The sequence below is a fragment of the Patiria miniata genome, unplaced genomic scaffold (assembly GCF_015706575.1).
Source record: "Patiria miniata isolate m_02_andy unplaced genomic scaffold, ASM1570657v1 HiC_scaffold_6, whole genome shotgun sequence".
Classification (NCBI taxonomy): Eukaryota; Metazoa; Echinodermata; class Asteroidea; order Valvatida; family Asterinidae; genus Patiria; species Patiria miniata.
The window spans coordinates 19,306,407-19,325,390 of NW_024037073.1; the positions used below are offsets into that span (position 1 = coordinate 19,306,407).

The 18,984-nt window shown below is 40.9% G+C and overlaps 1 protein-coding gene across 1 annotated transcript in view; it reads right to left on the reverse strand.

Annotated features, from left to right (window-relative positions):
* Window positions 1–732: 732 nt before the first annotated feature.
* Window positions 733–18,984, reverse strand: part of LOC119743456 (leucine-zipper-like transcriptional regulator 1) — a 38,574-nt gene continuing 20,322 nt past the window's right edge. The window contains exons 4-17 of the mRNA XM_038219862.1: window positions 18,190–18,329; window positions 17,328–17,474; window positions 14,147–14,201; window positions 13,615–13,725; window positions 9,835–9,927; window positions 9,124–9,225; window positions 8,481–8,667; window positions 7,839–7,903; window positions 6,931–7,047; window positions 6,104–6,272; window positions 4,854–5,035; window positions 3,783–3,880; window positions 2,976–3,162; window positions 733–1,990 (exon numbers count right to left, since the gene is read on the reverse strand). Coding sequence (XP_038075790.1) covers window positions 1,820–1,990; window positions 2,976–3,162; window positions 3,783–3,880; window positions 4,854–5,035; window positions 6,104–6,272; window positions 6,931–7,047; window positions 7,839–7,903; window positions 8,481–8,667; window positions 9,124–9,225; window positions 9,835–9,927; window positions 13,615–13,725; window positions 14,147–14,201; window positions 17,328–17,474; window positions 18,190–18,329 — 1,824 coding nt within the window. The 3' untranslated portion in view covers window positions 733–1,819. The remainder of the gene's footprint in view (window positions 1,991–2,975; window positions 3,163–3,782; window positions 3,881–4,853; window positions 5,036–6,103; window positions 6,273–6,930; window positions 7,048–7,838; window positions 7,904–8,480; window positions 8,668–9,123; window positions 9,226–9,834; window positions 9,928–13,614; window positions 13,726–14,146; window positions 14,202–17,327; window positions 17,475–18,189; window positions 18,330–18,984) is intronic.

Here is an 18,984-nt window from a genome sequence, read left to right on the forward strand (position 1 = left end):
AAGACATGAATTTTCACATTTATTATTTCAGGATAAATAAAAGGCAAACACTTTGCGCATTTACAACGGTTTAAGTAAAGTATGCTTTGTTCAAAGGCAAACTAAATAGTTTAACTTTTTGGTCAATATTATTAATAATAATTATTATTACCCCTGATCATTGGGCCAATGAAACATTCCAAATACCATCTCAGCTCCCTGGGGAGTATACAACCCTGATGGTGCCATTTCAGCGCAAAGCAGCTAAAATCAATCACAATAACCATCTCTGCCCTCACAGGTACCCATTTACTCCTGGGTCGCAAAAGGCAATGAGTGACAAAGTGCCTTGCCCAAGGGCACATGCACCATAACCCCAGGCTGGACTCAAACCCACAACCTGCAGAATTACCCGCAGAGCATGAGTTCAATGCTCCAGACCACTAGGCCAGGGCACTCCACAATATTAGAATAACAAAATGAACTAACTTCACAATATTAGATTGACAAAATGAACCAACTTGAGCCAAATTTTGAACCTTTGACCACGCTATCAACTGATCTGGCGGTTTGTCGTAAGGTCCCTTGGTAGAGCACTGGACATTATTCTGGAGATTGCAGGTTCCAATCCAACTCTGTTCAACCTTGTATCACTTTGAAAAGAGCACTTGGAAAAGAAAAGGACAACGCAGATTGTAAAGTTTCTTTTGAGAAGGGCCGAAACGTTAACATTACTACACATGTACATGCAAATGTCCAAATATACGTGAACACAAAACTAGTGTGACTTACGTTCATATTTGCCATACATCAGTGTCTTATACAAGATTCATATGTTGTTAATATACACATTAATTTTACAAATTATGATTACAGATCTCCATTCTCCATCACAGAAATACGGTTACAATTGGCTCATGGCATGACTGCAGAAGTCACTGGTGTACTGACTACCATGCACAAGTCAATTTCAAGGACCAACTAGCAGAATGTGAAAACATATATTGGCAAAGTTATGTCACATCACGTCATTCTCAGTGGTAACCTGATGTTATTAAGAAAAACATTTTGTACAAATTGCTGCTGAATGGCCTCAGTTGTGTTGTCTGATTGCATGTCTGTACGAGCCCATGTTGCCTGACAAGGTTCTTCAGTTGCTTGCAATTCAAAGCTGACTTCACAGGTAAACTTTTGAACAGTCTACCAGTTATTAGTCTATGGAATATCCACTTGCAGACAAGCATCTATGACATTTGCGCAGATTCGGCGATTAATTATGCAAAACAACACCGCGTCTTGACCTCCAGATTCTGACCATTCAGCGGGCGCCTTCTATCGGGTCTGCCGTAATCCGTTGGATTACAAAACCTTGGCAGCCAAATTGACCAATCAACAGCTTAGTCCACATTTCTGATTGAAATGACGTCACAGCTTCAAAAGTCCAAGTGGCTGACAGGCAGGATCGCATAAATGTGCATGCTTAGATATATCAGACGTTGGATACAGAGAGAGGGTTCCGCTGGACAACGGCTGATACTCAGACTAACCAGTTATCAGGTCTGTATTTATCTGACGTTAAAATGCCCATTTTGTTTGTTGCCCATTAAAGTAGACTTAACTGGTGCCCTGGTCTACTGTCTACCAGCTATCAAGACCACGTATCTGAAGTCCATGTTGTGTGGGATGGTCCTTTAAACCCTTTCCATTTGAAGCTGACGTCACTGGTACCCAAGTCTACAGTATACCAGTTATTCATCCAACATGCATGCCTGTGCTGCGTGGAATGGCTCGTACACTGCTAAATACAGGAGGTTAACTTAACTGGTACCCGGTCTACCGTCTACCAGTTATCAGGTCCGTACTTATCGGAAGTGCATGCCCATGCTGCGTGGGAGGGTTCTTCTATCGCTTGTTGCTTGAGGTTGACCTTCTGTAGCCGTGCTGCCAAAGCCATGATGATCTCCAAGAGTAGACCATGGCTTAGGCTCTTCATTTTGGGATTTTCTGCCACCTGGATTAATGGTAACATTTGAAATTTCAGTGAGGGTAATGTTCAAGAAGATGTAGAATTACTTATGGAGTTTTGTTGCTTGTAATTTTTCACGAAAAAAAAAAAGCTCTGGCAATTTCCAGCTAACATTGTTGGGTTTGGTTGTATATTGTACCTAAAAAAATTCTATTTCCGGTAATAAAAGTGTATAAAAACCTCCAGATTTATGATAAAAATGACTATTTCTGAAAAGTGTGTTCAGACAAAAATTACTGCATAGTTACTGCCATAATTCCACAATTATTTTTTGACCATAGTTTTTACAAGTCGCGCAAAAAAAAAGAAGATGTTTGTCTTGTTTTTCCCATGAAGAGAATTTAAGATGTTTTAATTCCTTTTGCGTGATTGAAACAGAGTCAATCATAAGTCTTGTGACTAATCTGTGACTGGGTTGTGATTGACCAGTGATTGAAATGGGTTTGTCTTGTGACTGACATGCAAATGAATGCATTTGACTTGTGGTCACCTTGTGATCAACTTGTGATTGACTTATGATCAATTTGTGATTGACAAGTGATCGACAACTGATGGACTGTGATTGACTTGTGTTTGACTTGTGATTGACTTATGATTGACTTGCGATTGACTTGTGTTTGACTTGTGATTGACTGTCTCTATACCTTGGTAAAGTTTTTTGTGAATGACTTGTGATTGACATGTGATTGACTTCTGATTGACTTGTGATTGACTCCTGATCGACTTTCTCTTTACCGTGGTAAAGTTTTTTGTGATTGACATGTGATTGACATGTGATTGACTTGTGATTGACATGTGATTGGCACTTGATAGATTGTGATTGACTTGTGATTGATATGTGATTGACTTTCTCTATACCTTGGTGAAGTTTTTTGTGATTGACTTGTGATTGACATGTGATTGACATGTGATTGGCACTTGATAGATTATGATTGACTTGTGATTGACATGTGATTGACTTCCTCCATACCTTGGTGAAGTTTTTGACGATAATCTTCAGTGCATGATCCTTCATATCTTTGGCCCCGACTCGGTCGGCCGCGTCTAGTATCTGGACTACATTCTGGACCGAGATGTTGATCTCCAGGTTCTCCTTGCAGAACGCCTGCAGGCGGTTGTTGTAGAAACTGTAGTAGTCTGGTGCCGAGAAGAGGTACCTGGAGGGACATATGTTAAGGAACAACAACACTGCCTAAATCATTCAGATATAGGGTCAGAGAATGACCAGTGTGTCCTCATGGTGTCTGAAGTGGGGTGAACTTTAATTCAAATATTTGCAAGTGGACGCATAGGTACTGCATTTTGCTTTGAAAGCTTCGCCAAAAAGCTACAGGAATGGAAGAATAGTCACAATACACATCAATTAATGAAATTTAAGAATCCGGGAGGGCCTTGCCTGTTCTCATATACTTCCCTCATTTATTTATGGAACATGGAATAATGTAGTGCATCTGTGTCCCACATGCCAGGAGGCCGAAGACTGAGTGGTTTAACAAATTTCTCTTCAAATAACTTGACGCACAGTTAAGTTGGAGCAGAAAAGCTGCACACAAATTTTTCAGTGGTTATCCTGTAGTATTACACGTGCGTGCAATAGGAATGACGCCCGCATCATGCAATAGCGCAATACGCGGAGTGCTGTATGGACAGTGGTATATGTGATAATGTAGCATGTTTTGATTGCTATTGAGTATTTTCTTCTATAGCACGTCCTTGAAAGTGTTGGCAAATTTGGAAGGGTTTTATTGTGGATTAAAGACAGGTATGTTAAGGATACAGTGAATCTTCTGGTGGCATTGTGACAGCTCCATAGTAGATGTACTGAAGGAGAGACTCAAAGGCTTGTCTGGATGGGATCATTTCACCAATGCTAACCTAGAAATAGAAATAAAAACATGTTTATTTAAACTTTATTTTAAAAAGAAGTAGACAGAAGAAGGTAATTTTTTTGTTTCCATCCTACAACTGGGACGGAATCCTTTCTACAGGGTACACAACAAGAATCTCAAAGTAAATAAACAGACGGTGGAGTTATATGACCAAAAGCAAAGGTTTATCTGAAGAATTCTTTTTCATGTCACGTTTGACAAATTTGGAAAACTTCATTAATTTTATGGCTATTTAATAGCGAATTCATGCTTATTATTACCACTAGTCATTAATCATGCTTTTTCATCTTCTATTTATTCACATCCTAAGTTTGTTGTAATGTACGTGAACTATATACCCCCCGAGGACAGACAGACAAAGAGAGAACAACAGATTCTTTGTTGTCCTCGAGAGTTCATCTTTTGTTGAAATCGGTCCTCGGTCGTGCGTGTGTGTGCTTAGTCTATGGGAGAGTGTTATATTACAGGGACAAAGGAAAAGACAAAGCATTGTCCTCGAGAGTATAGTAAAACACGACTGTGTGAACATGTGCGTGTTTAATCAGAAACAAATTGAATGAACTGACTTGAAAGTGATGTTCATACTAACTGAACTCAACCGATCAAAGCCCAACAACAGGTTTTGTTGAAATCTGTTGGGATAGGTACAGTACCCTAAAACTGACAGTCTTTTACATTGGGTTTGGCATACCTCCAGAAACTTAGTCCAACAGTGTGTGTGTACAATTTCCCATGTGGGTGTTGGAATTTGCCAGAATGGGTATGGTTCCTAGTAAATTAGGCTGGGGAGTTAGGGTTAATCATTCATTTTGTCTCATGATGAATGGGTGTTAGAATCAAGTAGATTCACGTGTATGCGCTTCACAAACAACCTATCCCCAAATGACAAACAGTTCATGAGTTGATATGGAAGCTCCGCTCCCCTAAAAGAGCCGGGAAGTTTAGCAGCATCAACTCACATTGACAGAGTCATCCTCTGGCATGAAGGAGCGGAACATGGCCTCAAAGAAGCTGCTCCTTGCGGCCAGGACTGCCTTATGGGCCGGGATGGCCGTACCGTCCAGCATCAGCGTGATGTCAGCGTACTCCTGGCCCAGCTTGCTCTTCAGGAAACCCTCCATGTCCTGCTCTAGACATTCATCTGGTGATGGAATAAAGGCACATACGCTCATTGGCTTTTCATACATTTTGTTCGTTTCCAATAATAACACAACTCAAAGTCCAAAGAGCAAGTATCAGTGATTAACAGGTGGTTGGTTCGTGACGTGCCTAGTGCATGCGCACTGAAATTGAAGTGCAAACGACTTTAGTCGATTATTGTCATGTCAATGGCCGTCAAAAAATGGCGGTCAAACAATTATTCAACACTGGACGTTTCTCTTTATTTACACAAATAATAGTGATTGTGTATAGTTTAGGACATCTTACATAATCGCCAATATTATTGTACAATGGTGACAAAAGTGACATAACCGTAAACTAACATGGAAAACTGTGCAATGAAAATGAAATTTAGCGCTCACCGTTTCGTTTTCAGCATGTTTTGTTGATAGTGGGTCCCCTCTACACTATGCTACGGAAATTGCTATTAATAACCAGCTAAAATCATTGCACGACCAGCCGCGGTAGGCTGGTTCCAAATAGTCGACTAGCATAGTCAACCATCGTCAACTAGACAGAGTTCAGGGTAACTTTAGTCGAACTACGGTGGAGTGTCATGGCCTAGCAGTTAAGAACACCGGACTCATGCTCAGGTGTTTCAGAGGCAACAGTGGCATGGGTTCAAGCCCGGGCCACGACACTTGTGCCCTTAAGCAAGGCAATTAACCATTATTGCTTCGTCCTTCGGATGGGACGTTAAGCCGGAGGTCCCGTGTGTTGTATAAGGCCTAACGCACGTAAAGAACCCAGTAACACTTATCGCTAAGAGAAGGGGTTTGCCCCGGTGTTTCTGGCCTCCTCGTTATACTCCCCTGTGGAAGTCCTTAGGAGAAGAACCAACCAAGTACCAAGTACGGTTAACCATTGGTCAACAATAGTTCTGGCGCGAACTTGCCCCAAGCTATTTCCCCTAAGGCCAGGTCTGAATTACTTAGCCATGGCTGGATATCACACACGGGTCTACGGGACGTGGCTGCAGCGGCTTCCATAGAAGCGTGTGTAATTGTAAGCCATAACCAGGTAAATCAGACGTGGGGCTAGGACTCACATGATTTGTTGAAGTCTGGCATCTTTTCATGTTGGTAGGGTCTGCCTGATGCTAGCTGGCGTCTCCTGACTACTTCTACCATGAGGGGCTGGCTGAGTCCTTCAAACTCCTTGCTCATGACAATGGCGCTGTAGTTGCTCTCCTTCACTACGAAGTTCATGCAGAATTCCTGTCAGTGAGAAAGAAAAACAATTTCACGAAACCATAGATTAAGATATCATCAAACAGTTTTCCGCTTCATCGTGTGTGTCCGAAAACGAATGGAAACAAACTCTTCAATTACATGTATAGGCCAACCACAAGCTACCCCCCCCCCCAAAAAAAAACCTCCCACAATTGTCCGGAAACAAACTCTTCAATTACATGTATAGGCTAACCACAAGCACCCCCCAACCAAAAAAAAGCCCACAATTGCCCCTGCTTGTTAGCCCACACACAATTTCAAGATTTTAGGGGTCACTAATTTTCCACAAATGTGGAATTTTCCATTTCAACCATAAATTTATAAATCATTAAACTGTTTCCCACTTCATTATGTGTGTCCTAAAACGGATGAACAAAGTTTTCAGTCAATTTGAATAAACTTCCCAAGCTAGTGGACATTATACTTGTAATTGAAAACTTTACAGAAATTGTTTGAGCTCATTTTTCCACTTTTTTTTTTGGTGTGCGCACCCTAAAGGATTTTTTTCTAAAAATTCTAAATTTCTATTCCATACCCAATTCCATTAATTCATTTTTAATGTATCGGATCAGTTTGATGAGTATGGACATTGTAAACATGCTGGATAATAATGGGACCAAAAAAATATATTTTTTTTTCTTACCTTGATCAAGTCCAGTTTGAGCTTGCTTGCCCCCTGCAGCACTTGCAGAACATTGGAGTTGGTTATGGACACCCACAGATAGTGAATACACATGTGCTCCAAGCGGCTGATTGAAAACTATGCAAATATAGACCGAAGAAAAATAACAGATGATGATAGTTACTACATTCAAACTCAGCAAGGTACCGTCCTAGTGACCACTTCACTGAGAATGTCACAGTCATAAAAAATTATGATAAATACACTACGAAAGTGAAAAAGAAATAGCAATTTTGCATGTCAAAGCAATATTCATACCGTCATTGTTTTCAAAAACTAACACACACACGGTGAGGCAGTGTGCACTTCGTGAGGCAGCGCATATCATCATTTTTGTTTTCATGAACTGAAGCCCAAGCACTGTGGTGGGCGATGAAAAATACTCTGAGAGGTTTGACATGATTATTAAGATTCAATGATTAAGAGGTTTGATTCGTAAAAACAAAAATTACGACTCTAGACTTGAGTGTCAGTTTGTGAGAATCAAAATTATGCGTAACTATGTGTTACTTTACTTGCTTGTACTCAGAGACCACTGGCCAGTCACTTTGCATTGCCAGAGACGATACTGCAAATTTGCACTAGTTTAACACATTTCAATTCTGACAAATTTTGCCACAAATGTTTTGGAAATGATTCAGGCCATGACCTACCAAACCTTGTAGAATCTTTCACAGGAGCCAAACAATTTGTGAATTGAAGTTGGCATAGCATTTGCTTTTGTGTAAAGTATAAACAGAGACAGCATTCACGTGGAATCATCAAAAACTTCAACTGACAGATATCACCATGATGAACCCTCCCATCATATAACTGATTTTTTTCCCTTAAAAGATTGCAGGAATCAATCTTGGGTGAAGCAACATTACCTCCAATGCTAGTTTGTACACATCCATGAGAAGAAGCAGAAACTCTGTGGTTTTATCTGTAGAATCTGTTGTAAAGGGAATACACAACATTTGCAAACATCAAAACAACAAAACTAGCAAATTACTATGAAATACCTTAATGGACTGTTAGTGAATGAGGTTTCCTGTAAAATCATGGCATCTGGTGTGCTGTCATTTTCAAGAAAAGTGGTATTTTTGTACCAATTTCCAGCGCTGGTCGGCCGATCATTTTGGGGAAAGGAAACAGTAAAGATACTTCCCTTGTGAGTTTGGTCATGGAGTGTCATGGCCTAGCCGTTAAGAGCACCGGACTCATGCTCTGGTGTTTTAGAGGCAACAGTGGCGTGGGCTCTAGCCCGGGTCTGGATACTTGTGCCCTTTAGCAAGGCACTTAACCATTATTGTTTTGTCCTCCAGATGGGGCGTAAAGCCGTAGGTCCCGTTTGTTGTGTAATGCAATGCACGTAAAAGAACCCAGTGACACTTATCGCCCAGAGAAGGGGTTCGCCCCAGGGTTTCTGGCCTCCTTTAAACTCTTACGCGGAGTATTAAGGAGAAGAACCAGCCAAGAACCAAGGGTCTACAAACATGGCTTAATAGTGAGACTGTGAACCCACTCACTCTGTATATCCTGAGGCCTGTGATCGGCCTTATCGGTGTACAGAAACCACAGCAGGAGCTGGAAGGCTTCTGGTCGAGTGTTCTTGATGGTCACCTGGTACGGCTTCTTGAGGTTTTTGCCCTCTCGGATCGCCTCGTCTCTGTCCATGGCAGGACAAGAACTCTCTGGCTCAGGTTGGGAGTCACCCTACGAAAAAATTTGAAATTAAAGGGGTGAAGGATCATTCGTTTTTATGTGCTTTTTCTGTTAAAGCAACAAAATTGGTCAAAATCTTTAGCAGTGGCAACTATACTATGAGAAAAAAGGGAAAACACTGCACACTTGGAACAAGATTTTGTTGCTACAGCACATAAAAATATATTATACATATTTTTAACTGCCTTCAATTGCTGTTTTCTCCTAAACGAAACCATTTTCAGTAAAATAATTTCCCAGGGTATTCGGTACCATCCTTATCTTCACTTGGAAACAAATGCCCGGTCGAGAAACTATTGTTTACTCGGTCTCAAAATTACCAGCCAAAATGCTATGTCACGTATGCTGCTTTTGACAGATTCTCAGCCATTATTTTCTCAAAACAGAAATTTGCTAAGTAATAAGGTCTGCTTAGCAGCTCCGTGAACTGGCTGCTGGCCCACTCACCTGTTCTGCTAAATGTCGCTCCTTAGCCTGTGATATCTTGTGTCTGAGGTAGCGGCATCGGGGTATAATGATTGCTGTATGACCTGGAACAACGGTGCCTTTCTGCAAATGGGGCAAGTATAAATGAATCTTAATGAAGCGCAATCTGCTAACAACAGGTTGGGCTTATTAAATACTGAATCAAAACAAATAGCCTGACACATTTTGCACAATGTATCAAAACATTTTTGGCAGAAATTGTTTAATTGAATAACCCAAAATCTTAAACCACTAGCCTCTGTTTGTGGCTATAATAAAACTGTTCAAGTACATTTTGGTATCATTTGAAACAGAACACAGCTGCGCTATTTTAGTGAGGTTTTTTTGTAACAAGTTTTTTTTAACAAGATTTTTTTTAAAATAAACCTTTAATGCAACCTTTTACTACATATTGGACTTCCACATTTTAAAGCAGTACAACTGCACATTTTATCAAAAAAAAGTTGAGAGAATTTGTGCATCATTTGAAACAGAATAGAGCTGTGCTGTTCAATGCCAATTAGTTCTGCACAGAACACTTTCTGATTGTTAAAAAAGTCATTTACGCAAAGTATTCATCTTTAGAAAGCACAAAACTTCAGTGCTGCCTAAATCACAACTTTGATTAAATCTTGAACAATGGTCCTGTTTTTGGATATTGTGTAAAATACAAAGCAAGAACAGAAAACTCACCTCGCCTACAAGAAACTCCACATCAGTAAACTGCTGACTGAGAAGAAGTCTTCCGAAGTCATCCTTCAAGGTGCATCGTGGGTAAGACGCAAACTGAGGAGATAAAAACCAACAACAATGAGTTGTGCAGTTGCTGGAAGCTGGGGGCCACATTTCGAGAATCTGCTAAATGCAGAATTCTGTGCTCACAATCGCCATTCTATGCTTAGGACGTAGGCAAAATTACTGCTAACCCAGTAAGCGTTAGCACAGAATCCCCATAGTCACATATGTGGTATGTTACTAAGGCCATTTCCCAAAGCTCGACTTTGTTTTCAACTCTGGCTTCGTTGCTGGCACTGGAACGTGCGTTTATAGGCAATTTGAAAAAATACCCAGGTTGAGCTGGAATCTCCTGCAGCCGGAGCTGGAGTGAACGCCGAAGTTTGAGAAATAGCCTTGGTAACAACTTAAATATGTGAACTGTTACTGCAGAGTTTACTGCTGTTCTTAGCAAAGAATATGTGCTTATTTTCAACCGAGCCATGAAAATTAGCCCCAAACTTGTATGGTGACTGCGGCTGCTCATAGACAAGTCATCTTGGCCGTCCGATGATCTGAAACCGTTATCATAAATCTGTTCCAGATTTAGAGAGAACGTCAGTGAGGCAAATTAAGCTATAAAAGTAGGCTGTTAAATCAAGCTGTTAAAAGTAGGCGTGTTCTTTTTTTTTTTTTTTTTCCTTCTCCGATCTCAGTGTTGCAAGATCATTGCGGTAGATGCGTGGTTGGAAGTGTTGAGTCACGTTTCGCCGGCCATGAGTGCGCAAAGTTGATTGGACGAAATTAAAACAAGATGGTGCCCGGCAGGCAAAGCGCCAGCCGATACGACTGGCTTGACTGAGCACAGGTGGCATCAGGGGGCAGGAACAGGAAACATTGGCTGTCCGAACAGGTGGTTCTCTTCAAGTCGGAACGATTAACGAAAGAGATTTAAAGGTGCACATTAAAACAAATCACCTCAGAAAAGAACATTCAAGACAGCAAAATATCCAAAACTCCGGCAACTTCTCGTGCCGAAATAGGTGTAATGTTGAGGGTTTTTTCCTGAAACGACATCACACTTTTGCTCATGAATATGGAAATTTGCATTAGCATAAAAACCAAAAAGTCACCAAAATACCCTTGACGAAAACTGAAAATGAGGTTAAATGGGACACAAAGGTGCTTTATCAAGGATTGCATTAAAAAAATGACATTGCATGTGCCCTTTAACGCTCCTATGCAAACATACACTCTGTGCCAAGTTGTCCTCAAAGTCCAAATCTGTCAAGTGACTGTTCACAACCCCTAAGAGTTCCCAGCCCACATAAAGCAGGATTGACTGCCTTGGACCGCTTTACTTGGTACAGCTATGCTTTGACTCCGGGGGAGTGATAAAACAGCTGTGACCACAACTTGCATGCTTTGTCTGTTGACCCAGTTTGACTAATCACAGTGCTTGCTTGACATATGATCTGACTGCTGGTGACTAGCCTTTGTTAAAAGTATAAGCAGGGGAAGTAGAAGTGAATTTTGACTATTCGTGACTGCTTAAATAGCAGGAGGGTTAAGCAAAGAACTTCTGTGCTCAGCAAACATGTGAGCTGAACAGCTCCTCGAAATTGGCCTCGGAACCTTGATTTATTTTGTTTCACTGGCTAAATTCAGCATCAGTTTCTTGCACCAAATGAAGACCACAATCTAAAAGACAGCGGCGTATTCAGTGGGGACACCGCTCAAAAATAGCCGGTACCCCGTGCAGTGACATCATCAGCCAGTAAGACAGATGACACCGCGAGGGAGCTAGCGCCGGGGGGCCAACAACAGGAAAGAAGATTTGGCGGTTAGAGGAAGGAAATGTGCTGCTTCCTCCACAGCGACAGTTTTGAAGGGGCGGTTGTTTTCTGTCTGTATTTTTGGCATCACTTAAAATACACCTATTTCCTGAATGTTTTTTTTGTATGGAGGAACTGATTAAACCAACTTGAGATAGTAGGACGAGGATAGTTCTTGGTTCTTGGGGAAGGGGAGGGGCGGGGAGAGAGGAAAGAAGAGGGGAAAGTAGAGGGGAAAGTAGGGGGTCATGCCCTCTTCAAGTGTAGTGTGGTGGGAGTCTATGATCAAAAACTTACTATGCAATTATTTTAATAATTATTTAGCAAGAGAAGGGTTGAAGACATACAGCTACATTAAATGACTAGAGTGCTAACTTGCTGTACAAAGTGTAGCCTGCTGGGCGCATCCATGTTTGTGCACAAACCTATGGAAAACTCTTAATTTAGTATGGCTTTAGTAAGGCTTTTTGCATATCTGCATTTGTATTCTATACCAGAATTGTCCCCTGCTATACAGGTGTGTTATCGAAGCTGATAAGCCCAAAACCGAAACGCACAACCAGTAAAATTAGTGTTTCATTTTGTTCTGTGAAAATAACGCAAACGCCAGATGAATTCCGCCATCATACTTGAAGAAAACGGGCTTAACTTGTTCACGTATGTTGTAACTTGCGCGTTGCATTTAGAGTGCATTATTCGAAATTCATTCCATCTGATTTCATTATGTTCTACAAACATGCACATGAAATCAAAATGTCTGCGCCCAGGATGGCTTCAACGTACCGGTATCTCCACAGGGGAAGAGGAGTTAGCGCTCTAGTAATTTAATATAACTCTATAGTTGAAGATGGCTTTTTATATCAATGCTGTAGTCATCCCATTTCTCTCCATGGGTTCTTGAAAGAAAATAAAAACGAAAGGGAAGAGGGTTCCCTAATGTTTAACGAGGTCAAACACTCCTCTCGCCATTTTAAACTTGCAATAGCTAGCAAGCCGTGTTGTGACTTTGTTCCCCTAAAAATATTTGCTTCTCGATCCGCTGTTTCTTGCCACAAAACTGACTCGGGATTTAAACACAGGCAAGGGAATAAAAATCATGTGACGAAAATTCAGCCTTAAAGGGAAGATACAACATTTGCAAACATCACAAAACGAAATGATCAAATTATCACAAAATACCTTACTGGATTGTTAGGGAATGACAGTCTAAAGCATCCTGTAAAATCCTGGCTCCTGGTGTGCTGACATTTTGAAGAAAAATGGTATTTTCCACCAGCGTTGGAGAAATCTGGCTTTTTTAAAAAAATTGCTCCTAATTTTTCATAATCAGTTATTCAGCGTTTTCTTTGCAATTGATTACACAACTGTGAAGGGGGACAAACCTGCTAGACTGATTCTCTGACCTTACAATTCCCCAAAGTCTATAAATTCTCCGTTTCATCTTAAGTGGGGTCAGGGAACCAGACTACAAGAACATGAATGGTTTTCTTGGTTTTTCCAGCATCTACAAGCCCAAAACGTGAAACAAGTCATTTTAACAATATTTGCTATAACATACTAATCCTCCAAATCCATTTATTTCTGAAAATTGCAGCACAAGCAAATGTTGTACATTCCCTTTAACTTTATCGTAACTTTCCAAGGATTTAGGAAGGTAGAGCCACTTTTATTCCACAAGCCACTATTTCTTTACACTGAGCTTTGGTTCCTCTTCAAATAGGAGCGTACTCTCATGGGTAATTTTGCAACCAGGAACAAGTTGCTGTAATGGTTGGGTACGTACCCACCAAACTTTAACTAATTAACACGGAACATTCCATTATTTTTGAACAATTGTTTTTGAATATGGACAGCAAAAATATATAAAAACATTTTGTGAATTTTGTTAACAAAGCTTGTAAATAACACTCTGTTTTAATAATACCTGAAATCTGTACATCTCCGAGCTTCTAACGTTATTGTCCACGGTCCCTCCAAAGATGAACATGGCGTCCCCTATCACTGCAGCAGCATGGAACAGTCTGCCTGATGGACTCTAGAGAAAAAAAAAGAAGATAATTGAACTTTGTTGAGCGGCAATGTCGCAAATATGCGCTTGTCCACAAATATGCGACAGATTTTTTTTATCTATCTTTAATGACAAACAGTCAGTTCAAGCATGGGTTCCAGGGGATACACTCATGCGACATTTGTGGTTCACGATAAAATCACTTCAAATTTGTTGCGTAAATTAAACACGTTCGTTGATTTTTGTGTGTGCGTATTTATGAAAACATACCACAATGCCGCGCGACAAAGTCGTGTATGTATAACTAGGCTTTCAGACGTCATATCCTAGTGAGACAAATCGTAGTTAAGCCTGTGTTCCCACTAGGGTTAATGAGTGCGCCCCCTCCCCAACTTGACCTCCAAATTCTGTCTCTTTATTCCAATCACTCAGGAAATGAACTGTGTACCTGACTGTCTGGCGAGACCTTGATCACTTGCCACTCTTCCGCGTCTAGATCGTAGCTAGAACGACAGAGAAAAAAAAAGAGTATTACCAGTAATAGAGCCCAGCTATGTACCATATCAATGTGGGGGCAAAATTTCCCAGACCTGCAAAGCGTGTTGCAGGAACCAGCTAAGCACCCTTAATCTCTGCTGAGCAAAACAGGTTACCAGCTGAATTGGCTGAATAAGAAGTGTATCATGTTTGATTGGTTCCCAGCAGATTTCTGTTGAGCACTAACAATCTGGGCCCAATTTCATAGCGCTGCTTAACAGCCTACTTTGTGCTTACCGAGCCTCCATCTATTTCATAGGGACCGTTAAGCAGTAAGCACAGCAAAAGAACGCTTAACCCCAGACGAAAACTTTGCTTAAATCAGTGACGTAACAATAGAAATCTCCATGTGTGCACAACCGTTAGCATGAAATAGTGCTTAAGCAGCAGCATGATTTTCTGCTGCAGCAGCATGATTTTCTGCTGTAGTAAGCACAACTTTTCTGCTTACTGTTAAGCAGTGCAATGAAATTGGGCTCTGCTAAGCCATATTTACAATCCAGCAGCTCAATAAAAATTGTTTCCAAAATGGCAGGCCAGTTCAGTATTCCAAGTATGCGTACACACATCAAGATTTGACCATTTTCAATTTGGGATAAACAATCTGCCATATGCAGGCATGCAACTGGGAAATTACAACAACAAGAGAAAATTCCAAGCTTTTCAAGACTTTAAATTTTTTTTTCAATTGTGATGGCGTCAGAAAATTGACGAATGAGGAAAACTTCTGATCCAGAAGTTGCATGCCTACATATGTATGCGAACTCACAGAGGGTACCAACAAAACAAATTGAGAAAAGTTCTTGTTCAAAATTTCTAAAACCTAATGACTGCATGATGTTATACAGTCTTTTTATCCTCCGCCTGAATGTGCGAACGCTATAGACCATTATCATGTTGCGGCCATCGTGATTTTTTTCCCATTCAAATCAACGGTCCCAAAGCGAAGCTGGAAGGAGAAATAGTCTGGTTCCTTTTTTGCACAAAAACATTATCATTCAGTACTGTTAGTGGATAGAGGGAACATGACTGAAATGGTGGCAGCATGATAAAGGTCAATTTCAAACTCCTAGTTTGACGATAAATTGAAGTTAGCACTTTTAGTTATCATCACCCTGTGCGTCCGCAAACTTGTGTACCTGTATGGGCTCCGTGCGCGAAAAGGAGAGGGCGCTTATTTACCACATTCCAGAGCTCCGTGGATGGGACACACTGCGTGCACAAACTGGTTCAAACCCATATGGCACAAAGTACGCACGACTAATTGTATTCTGAATGTGGACAAAGCCATAGCATTTTCGAGTGAGCATCAGGCGTCATCAGCAACGCGTTCGAATGTCAATCCAAGTGGTCTCCCCCAACTCTCCCTTCCTTACCGTTGAGGGGGTACATGTACTTGTGCACGGAGCCCATATGCTATGTTCATCCAAATGTAAAAATCGTCGATCTTGACATGAACATGAACAAGGTCTGGTTTACCAAACTCCAATTTTATCCAATCTGTTCTCCTTAACCTTCCAAATACTCACCAACATGCAGACAATTACTCTACGTACATCAAAGCTCCAGTACATGAACCAGCTTCACATGCATGTGTTTTCTTCAACATATAAGTGACAGCGTTAGACAACGGCATGCAAAATATATCCAGCAAACCATCATCTGTCTACAAAGGACTAACTGAGTAGCTTGGCATAATCGTCGAGTCTTGCTGTCGCTAAAAACTAATGTTATCATGGGCAGTGCCAACACGTGTTTCGCAAACACACCCATTGAACTGTGGGCCATGAGGTCAAATCCCGAATGCTGAAGCAGTACCCATCTTGAAGCATTTTTCAGCAGTTGCGGGTGGAACAAAAAAACACCCCCTCCCACGATAAAAATCCCAAATTAGCCCCATTTCCCCTTTGAGGGGACACATTTAACAACTCCTGGACAATATCAAGGAAATTGGTCACCCCCTGCTGCTCATCAAGGCAGATTCCAACCCCCCTTGAACCCCCGACTGGTACCCAGTTGGGCACAAAATGGGTGTGGGGCAGGGGCAAAGTAATGTAGGGGGGGGGGGGAATTCATCCCCTTTTTGGGTGGGGAAAATATTGTATTTTACCCAATCAAACAAACATGTTGACATTTTGGAATACCACTTGGAAATGTCAACATGTAAATGAAATTGCACATGGAACATCCATGATCACTAACATAAAGCCAAAAAAATAGTTCAATTTTTAAGAAAATAAAGCATGTAACTTTGCCCCTCAGAATATTACTTTTATTAAAAAGTTTCCAGTCTTTGTGTTTCCATCAGCAAATGTGTAAGTCCTACAGACACAAATGAAAATTGAAACTATGTAGTACTTTGTCCCATCTTTAAAACTTGACAAACATGTACTCTGAGCTAAAATGTACTGTTGTTTTGTTGTTTTCTAGTTGATGTTGTTCATGATGGAATAAAAGGGGGGGGGGTACAGATTACCAACAGGAATAAAATACATGTTTCCCAGTGTTGTAGTAGAGTAATTTTTTTTCAAATACCGAGTACCGCTGAGTACTTAGGTTACCGAGTATGAGTACGAGTGCTTGTACTTCCAAGTACAAAGACAGGTCTCCGAGTACTTGTACTTCTGAATACGAGTACGAGTACTTCTATTTTTGAATACAGCCATACGGCAAATGGTTCATTGTGCATTATTGGCCCAGGCCCAGTCAGACCGATACACAGACCAACTCACGGCTAGCTGTTAAATGCGTTTGTCTGGCCATGCACAGAAGAAAATCAGGAAACGTTGATTTCTCTGCAAACAATCAACCATTTCAAACTAAAAGTATCCATAAAATAAGGCCATGGTAAGTCAAGCTATACTATTTTCTTTTGAGTACTGCTATTCGAGTACGAGTACTTTGATGATCGAGTATAATTTTGACATGTCGAGTACGAGTACTTTGCTACCCAAGTACGAATAGTCTCATTTTGAGTACTTTGACATTCGAGTTTGAATACCGAATACGAGTACTACAACACTGATATTTCCCCTGATTATGCCCCCCCCCCCTTCCCTGCATCAGACTAGCCCCGCCTCTCCAATACTTACCAATATTGCTCACTGGGCAACGTGTTATCAGCTGCTCCACCGAAGACATAGAGATGTCTGTCGTGGGCCACCATAGTGTGCCCGTAGCGTCGCTGGGGAGGGGGAGGCGTGCCTTTCAAGATGTGGTCTGACTGGATCTTCCTCCATCTAACAACAGAACATATTGAACACAGTACTTAATTCAGGATGAGGAATTGTTGAAATGCAAGGAAATATGTTCATCCTTTTGATCAGCACCACTATACTATAAAACACAAAAGGCATATGTGTTCTACATGACCCCCGAGGACCGACACAAAGGGAGAACAACAGATCCTTTCAGTCCTCAGGAGTTTGGTCTTTTGTTGGAAACGGTCCTCTGTAGTAAGTTTGTGTGGTGAGTCTATGGGAGAGTGTTATATTTTAGGGACAAAGGGAAACACAAAGCATTGTCCTCGAGAGTATAGTAAAACAAGAGTGTCTGTGTGTTCGCGAATTAATCGTTCAAGAGTTGAACATTCAAGAGTTGATAAATCAAGAGTTGATCAATCAAGAGTTCATAGCGCACGAAGCTCCATTTCCTTAAATTTCATTTGTTTTTGTTTTGAATGTAAAATTCAATTCTGTTGTCGTCATTTGTTGTTTATTGCTCTTTATTACTACTTCATGATATGGTTATAACTTTAATAGGTTTGTAATTTCTAATAATTTCACCGGCTGTATTCCACTGTTGGCTGATAATGAAGAAATAAATAAAAGAAATTTTAAAGAAATACAGAAATGGAGTATATAAAATAAGCTTTACAACACTTTTTGTGTGTGGCTTTTTTTTTTTATGACAAATAGCTTTACAATATTTTTTTTTACAAGTCTGGTACCTCACCTCTTCTCTTGGAAGCAAAACCTGTACAGGTCATTGGTGATCTTGGCACCGCTCTGTCCTGAGAAGACAAACATGCTGTCCCTAGCGACGGCAACTGGGAAATTGCAGCAGGTCGGAGGATTGTCACCTTCTTGTTGAATCTGTACAGCAAAAAAAAAGGTACAAAAACATTTTTTTAAGAAAATTCTGGGCCAAAATTCCTAAAACAGAAAGGTGTTAAGCAAAAATGCGCTGGAAACCACCTTCAAAAGGTATATAGTAAATGGCACTGAGGCTGGTTAATGTTTTTTCCTCAGCAAATTTGTTCTGTGCTTTCTTTGCAAACTTCTGCGCCAAAAAAAAATAAAATTGACTTTGGTTGGGATTCGGAAGCTGCCTTGTGAAAGCAGGATCATGCTTGAAGCTCGTCCGGAAAAGAAATTGGGCCCAGATTGTGTTGGGCGTGGTGTCTGGCGCAACCCAAGTCTTCTGGTATCCCTCGAAGGGAATTTAGACAGCTGGGAACAAATTCACGGGGCTACTAAGCACAAGAATCGCTAAGCATAGTAGAACAAGTTAAGCAAATCAAGGTTACCAGCCAATATTGCAGTGAAATTCACACTGCTAGTGACTGGTTCCCAACAGGTTCTTGCTAAAGTCGGAAATCTGCTGAGACTTATTAGTAGCTTAGTGAAGCTCGGCCTCTTGGCCAAGTTCACTGGATCGCTTAATCCTCCTGCTACTTAAACAGTCACAGACAGTCAAAATTTCCATCCACTTCCCTTCTAAACTTTTAACACAGGCTAGTCGCCAGCA